Raw genomic sequence first — 7,350 nt, forward strand, 5'->3', positions numbered from 1 at the left:
AAAGCCTAGAGCTTGTTTTTCTTTGCAATTCTTGAGTGTTAGATTTGCATGCTAGAATCATTCAAGTAGTCTTGATCAAGCTATTTGTGGAGTGGTTCGAATCTTGAGTTTAGAAACAAGTTTTCTCTACTCTTGATATTGATCATCAAGGTAAATCCGTTCTAACTTCTTCCTTGGGTTGACATCATCTCGATTCGGGGGTTTTAGCATTTGTGATCTAGGGGTTTGCATAACCATAAGGGTTTTTAGATCCAATTGGCTATTGTTTTCTTATCAGCGGTTTGTTCCTAGACATTTCCAAAGGGACACGACGCAAAAGCTACAAGTGTTGAGACAAGGTAGCAAGTCCGTGGAGGACTATTACAAGGAGATGGATTTGTTGATGGATCGACTTGATCTTGAAGAGGATATGGAGAATCTCATGGCACGATTTCTGAATGGCTTAAACAAGGAGATTGCTGATAAGGTTGATCTACAACCTTACTATAACATAGAGGAGATGTTGCATATTGCCATAAAGATCGAGAAGCAACTCCAACGAAAGTCCCAAAGGTATTCTACTAAACCTTCTTCAAGTACTTCTACATGGAAAAGGGATAGTAAGCATGCTGAATATAAGTCTAAGACCCGAGAGTTAAGTGAGAAACCTAAGGATAAGGGAGAGACTTCTTATAAGGGGAAAGAAAAGGTTGATGAGACTAAGGAAAGAAATAGAGACATTAAGTGTTGGAAATGTCAAGGGGTTGGTCACTATGGTAGAGATTGCCCTAATAGGAGAACTATGGTCCTTAGGGAGGGAGAGTTGGTGACGGACGATGAGGAGGAAGATGAGGTAATAGAGAAAGAAAATGGGGATTGTGATAGTGAGGAGTATAGTGAAGAGGACCCTACACATATATCCTTAGTCACTAGGAGAGCTTTAAGCACCCAAGTTAAGGAGGATAGCTTAGACCAAAGAGAGAATTTATTTCACACTAGGTGCCTTGTTCAATCTGTACCTTGTAGTATGGTGATCGACAGCGGTAGTTGCACCAATGTTGTGAGTTCAATTCTGGTCAAGAGACTTAATTTAGAGACTAAACCACATCCTAGACCGTATAAGCTTCAATGGTTGAGTGATTGTGGGGAGGTAAGGGTGAATAAGCAAGTTCTTGTTTCTTTTACCATTGGAAAGTATGCTGATGATGTTTTGTGTGATGTTGTCTCAATGCATGCCGGAGATATTTTGTTAGGGAGACCATGGCAATTTGATCGTCGGGTAATGTATGATGGATATGCTAATCGTTATCATTTTACTCATAATGGTAGGAAAACTACTCTTGTACCTTTGTCTCCAAAAGATGTATATGTTGACCAATGTAAACTTGAAACGAAAAGGCAAGAGGTCGATGCAAAAGCAAAAGAAATGAAAGAAAAAGAATTGAGAGAAAAAAAGAGTTTGAGTGAAAAGCAAGAAAGTAGCAATCGACCTAGTGAGAAAAATGAGAGAAAAGCCAAATGTGTGAGCTTGTGTGCTAGAATGGGTGAGGTTAGGAATGCTTTGATTGCAAAACGAAATATCCTTGTACTTCTGTACAAAGGATCTTGTTTCCTTACTAACGAGCTTAACCCTTCTTTGCCTAGTGTTTTTGTTGCTCTTTTGCAGGAATTTGAGGAATTATTTCCCGAGGAGATGCCAAGTGGATTGCCACCACTTAGGGGGATCGAGCACAAGATTGACTTCATTCCGGGAGCAACCATTCCAAACCGTCCAGCTTATAGGACTAATCCTAGCGAGGCCGAAGAGATACAAAGGCAAGTGAATGACCTCCTTGCCAAAGGGTATGTACGCGAGAGTTTGAGTCCATGTTCTGTTCCGGTTATTCTTGTACCTAAGAAAGATGGGTCATGGCGTATGTGTGTTGATTGTAGGGCTATAAACAAGATAACTATTAAGTATAGGCATCCAATTCCTAGATTAGATGATATGCTTGATGAGTTGCATGGATGTAGTCTCTTTACTAAGATTGATTTGAAATCGGGTTATCATCAAATTCGCATGCATATTGGGGATGAATGGAAAACTGCTTTCAAAACTAAGTATGGTCTTTATGAATGGTTAGTTATGCCTTTTGGATTGACTAATGCACCTAGTACATTCATGAGGTTAATGAATCATGTCTTGCGTGAATACTTAGGGAAGTTTGTGATTGTATATTTTGATGATATTCTTGTTTACTCTAAGTCATTAAATGAGCATGTTGAGCATGTACGTTCTGTTTTGAATACTTTAAAAAAGGAGTGTTTGTATGCAAACTTAAAGAAATGTAGCTTTTGTATGGAAAAAGTTAACTTTCTTGGTTTTGTAGTTTCATCTAAAGGTGTTGAGGTTGATGAGGAAAAGGTAAAGGCTATAAGGGATTGGCCTACACCTAAAGTGTAAGTGAGGTAAGAAGTTTTCATGGACTTGCGGGTTTCTATCGTAGGTTCATAAAAGACTTTAGTAGAATTGCTTCACCTTTGAATGAACTTGTTAAGAAACATGTTACTTTTGTGTGGGGAGAGGACCAAGAACGTGCTTTTACCACTTTGAAAGAAAAATTGAGTTCCGCTCCACTACTTGCATTGCCTAATTTTGACTTAACTTTTGAAATTGAATGCGATGCTAGTGGGGTAGGTATAGGTGCTGTTTTAATGCAAAATCAAAGACCTTTAATGTTCTTTAGTGAGAAGTTGAATGGTGCTTCTTTGAAGTATCCCACTTATGACAAAGAACTTTATGCTTTGGTTCGTGCATTACAAACATGGCAACATTATCTTTGGCCTAAAGAGTTTGTTATCCATACTGATCATGAAAGTTTAAAACACTTGAGAGGTCAAGATAAGCTCAATCGTCGCCATGCTAAGTGGGTGGAGTTCATTGAGACATTTCCTTATGTCATTAAGTATAAACAAGGTAAAGAGAATGTGGTTGCTGATGCTTTGTCTCGAAGGTTGAATACGTTCATAAGCTACACAAGGAGGTCAAGGAGAGGATTGAGAAGCAAAATGCCAATATTTCTTCCAAAATTAATAAGGGACAAAAGCATCTTATATTCAACCCAGGAGATTGGGTGTGGGTGCACTTTCGAAAGGAGAGATTTCCCGTCCAACGACATTATAAGCTCAATCCTAGAGGAGATGGTCCATTTCAAGTTCTCGAGCGCATCAACGACAATGCTTATAAAATTGATTTACCAGGTGAGTATGGTGTTAGTGCAACCTTTAATGTTGCTGATTTGAGTCCTTTTGATGTAGGTGATGGCTATGATTCGAGGACGAATCCTTCTCAAGAGAGGGAGGATGATGTGAACCAAGGAAGCACCATTGTCATGCCTCAAGGACCCATAACGAGATCAAGAGCCAAGAAGCTACAACAAGCTTTACTTTCTCATGTTCAATACTTGGTGAGCTCGGCTAGGGATGATCAAGAGAGAGATGGAACTTTTCAAGTCAATATCTTCCAAGTAGAGCTTAAGGGAGGCGTTGCATTAAATGAACTCTAAGTTCATTTAAAGGAGCTGAAGTTGAAGTGGAGTTTAACTCAAGTTGCATTCAATAAAGCCAAGTTCAATTCAAGGAACTCAAGTTGCATTAAATGAACTTCAGTGCATCTCAAGCTTCATTTATTGCAAGTTATCCATCAATTAATGGAACTACACTTCAAACTACTTCAAGTGAAGCTTCATTTATAATTGGGAGGTTAAAAAGACTTTGAAGGGTGACCAAGACTTCAATTCTCGGATTTAAACATCTTTTTATTATATTTTCAGTTTTAAACATTTCATTTATGTGTTTTAAGTTACATTTTAGCTAGTGGATGTTATGGCCATCATGTAATTGGGAGTTACAACCTTTCAAATGCCTTTAGGTTACTTTTAGGGTTGTTTTGGAGGCTATAAATAGCCTAGCTTGTTTCCTTTGAAAGACAGATTTTGATGATTGAATGAAGTTGCTATTTTGCTTCAAAAAGCCTAGAGCTTGTTTTTCTTTGCAATTCTCAAGTGTTAGATTTGCATGCTAGAATCATTCAAGTAGTCTTGATGCACTTAAGTTCATTTAATGCAACTTGAGTTCCTTGAATTGAACTTGGCTTTATTGAATGCAACTTGAGTTAAACTCCACTTCAACTTCAGCTCCTTTAAATGAACTTAGAGTTCATTTAATGCAACGCCTCCCTTAAGCTCTACTTAGAAGATATTGACTTGAAAAGTTCCATCTCTCTCTTGATCATCCCTAGCCGAGCTCACCAAGTATTGAACATGAGAAAGTAAAGCTTGTTGTAGCTTCTTGGCTCTTGATCTCGTTATGGGTCTTTGAGGCATGACAATGGTGCTTCCTTGGTTCACATCAAGGAGAGTAGACCAGACACTATTAGCTTTAACCTTTTTTGGAGTAAGATGTCTTTTAACCATAGGGAGTTAGACATTATTAGTGGCCTTAACTATGCCAGGAGTTTAGTTAGGAAAATCACATATCCTCAAAGACTTAGGGCCCTATACTTCAATGATAGAACGAAGGTGTTGTTGAGTGAGTTGGAGAAGATATATATAGCTGCACAGTTTGAGGATGATTTTGATGCTGTCAAGGTGTCAATAGTGTACTTTGAAGAATTAGTGTTGTTAGGGAAAGTGGGAAACCTTAAGTTTGACCACACTTTGCTGGGAATAGTAGACGATTGGGAAGCCTGCTGCAATCACGACTGGGAATCGTTGTCGTTCGAGAAGACAATAAATAGTCTGCAGCGTGGTCCGTCCAAGAAGTTGAAGGAGGAATGGTTGAGGAAATCGTATAGTCTCTATGGTTTAATATGGGCGTTTCAGGTACGGACTTGAATACTATATTTTCCAGCGTGTGCATTCTTTTGTAGGGTAACACTCCTCGGGCGAAAGTGAATCGATTTCGCCCGAGAATTATCACAGTTTGCAGTAAATTGTGCACGCTTAAAAAAATGGGTTAACACAAACGGACTTAGGTTGAACAAATATTTGATTAACGCAAACCGACATTGATAGAACAAGATAAGGAACTGCTTCCATTGTAATAGACCAAAAAAATAGATTCACCATAAAAACGAAATACATGTGATTAAATGTCGGTGGTTTGTAATGCTTGGCAGCAAGTTTTGCCATTGTGCCCTTGGAGTCCACATCTGCTACATTTACGAACTTGTTGTGGCTCGCCGGCTGACGGTATCCGTATAGTTTGCAGCCATCCAACTTAAGGAACGTACTTAGAGGGCTCGATAGGGAATTCGACAAAGTCATCTAGCAGAACCCAATCCTCCTCGTCACCTAGTGGATAGATAAGTTCAGCATATGCAGTAATTAGTGTCTCCAAACTATACTTCAGTGAACAGAATTTGTACCTGTTCACATTCCGAAACATGGTAGTAGCAACATCATGGGAGCATGGAATCTCGTAGTAGTCGAACTGCTTGCACGTACAGGTCTTACTGTTCAGATTAACATGCACCTTACTACTACCAACGTGTACCTCAAACTCGTAATTGTCGATCGGTCGAACAGTATGTCATCGTGTAATGCCCCCGAATTTCAATGACACTCTCGAGGTAACCTTAACAAATTCCCAATTCAAACCCCCTAGAAGGAATGCATAAACCAAAAACAAATAGAAGATAAACCACAGGCAGGACCCATATTTCAATTCAACCTTATACGAAAAAAATTCGCCATCCGTGGGCTAATCCACAAAAGAAACACAAGTAAATTCTATTCGACCAACAAATCTAGGATAAATTGGAAATCCAAACAATTGACAACATAGGTTCAACGGAAAGGAACAAAATTCTTTAGCATGTCAGAAACAATAATAACTAATCCACTACAAACAATAAATCCCAACGCCACGACATTCAATCTACAATTCAATGAGCCTAGGTAAGGTTAACGAAACCTAAATTGTCCTTCCTCGGTCAAACCTCCTTCTCATCACCACCTCGGCCAATGACTCGGTCTACACCTGAAAACCATAATTGCAGAAGGTTGAGTATGTAAAATACTCCGTAAGTAGCCCTCACTAACAAAAAAATACACAACATGCTCGACATTGCAATAACGGCAAAGAAATACAAACCATGATCAGCTTTCATAGGAACAGAAACGGAAAATCAATATGCAACACTCGTTCCCAACTTCGAAGTCTCACCATGACGGTATCTTGGCCACAAAGACCCTTGACCCCTAGCTTAACCAACTCACTCTAGCCCATCATGTTATGTTAGTCCTCCAAGTCTTACTCTTCGATTCGTATCAACCCTTGACCATTGGTACGCAAGGCCCCGACACTCCACTACAGAAGCTTGGCGTTCGACTTTGACCCTTACTCTCGAGGCCTCGAACTGTGCATCGACCCTTGACCTTTTGTACCCAAGGCCTCGATGACTACTCAACGTATTGGTCCTTGAGCGCCACCACGTCAAGACCCAATACTCATCATCAAAAGACTCATCATGCCGACCTCCGACCTTTTGTACCCAGAGCCTCAACACTAATCTCTACGAATACTGGCGTATCGACCCCAGACCTTTCGTACCCGGAGCCTCGACACCCAGTAGTGACGTAACATCCTCGACCACTTGCCCCAAAGCTGGTCCACTCGAGAATCCACCTCTCATTACATTACAGACCCCACAGTCCAGTAATGGTCATCTATTACAATCCTATCATACCATTCTAATTCCCACATGGCATGTTTCCACATCAAAGTCATCCAACAGGATAGTAATGCATTACAGAACACAATAACACACAATTTGACCCGGTTCAGCTCAGTTCCAAAATAAGTACTCCAACAGAATAGTCCAAGCCAAGAGATAACATGAGTTACACAGTCACAAGTCGCAACAACAAGAACGTAACGCTCAATAGCATAAAAAAAAACCTCAACCATGACCAACAAATTTTTTCATACATGAGAGGTGCAAAAATAAGATAATTCGATAAGAAACCATGTCAAATACACCTAATAACGCACACACCCACCCCTTGGTGCTACTTACACACTGCTACACTCTTTAACCTTGCGTCAATTCAACACCTAGGCATCACGAGATAAAAGACAGCAGGTTAAGACAAGATTTTAGCAATAGAAATTGGTTCTAAGAGAGTTTTGAATGGTCTTTTACCACAAATCAACTTCGTTTAGATGCGGGTAACTTGAATAATGCTCGAATGGGTGTGGGACGTGTAAATCAGGCTTCAAACGGCTATGGGTAAGTGTCGAATGCCACAAAAAGACTGTTGTAAGCATTTCTGCAATAAGGAATTCACACCAGCCGAAAATGAGGATGCTGTGCGCATTGGGGGAAAT

The 7,350-nt window shown here is 39.9% G+C and overlaps 1 protein-coding gene across 1 annotated transcript; it reads left to right on the top strand.

The window, feature by feature from the left end:
- Window positions 1-370: 370 nt before the first annotated feature.
- On the top strand, window positions 371-3,330 carry LOC148210838 (uncharacterized). The gene is made up of 3 exons (XM_088125214.1): window positions 371-2,418; window positions 2,466-3,219; window positions 3,277-3,330. Exons 1-3 carry the CDS (start codon window positions 371-373, stop codon window positions 3,328-3,330), a joined length of 2,856 nt encoding a protein of 951 aa, XP_087981340.1.
- Window positions 3,331-7,350: the final 4,020 nt, after the last annotated feature.

This window comes from Momordica charantia (assembly GCF_013281855.1).
Source record: "Momordica charantia cultivar OHB3-1 chromosome 6 unlocalized genomic scaffold, Mcharantia_2.0 BLBB01000006.1, whole genome shotgun sequence".
Classification (NCBI taxonomy): domain Eukaryota; kingdom Viridiplantae; phylum Streptophyta; class Magnoliopsida; order Cucurbitales; family Cucurbitaceae; genus Momordica; species Momordica charantia.

What these genes read in the sequence shown, in the direction of transcription:
- LOC148210838 (XM_088125214.1), top strand. Translation starts at nt 371, where the DNA reads ATGGATTTGTTGATGGATCGACTTGATCTTGAAGAGGATATGGAGAAT. An exon ending in GATTGGCCTACACCTAAAGT is followed by an intron (nt 2,419 to 2,465) that starts GTAAGTGAGGTA and finishes TTTCTATCGTAG; the next exon opens with GTTCATAAAAGACTTTAGTA. An exon ending in TTATAAAATTGATTTACCAG is followed by an intron (nt 3,220 to 3,276) that starts GTGAGTATGGTG and finishes CTTTTGATGTAG; the next exon opens with GTGATGGCTATGATTCGAGG.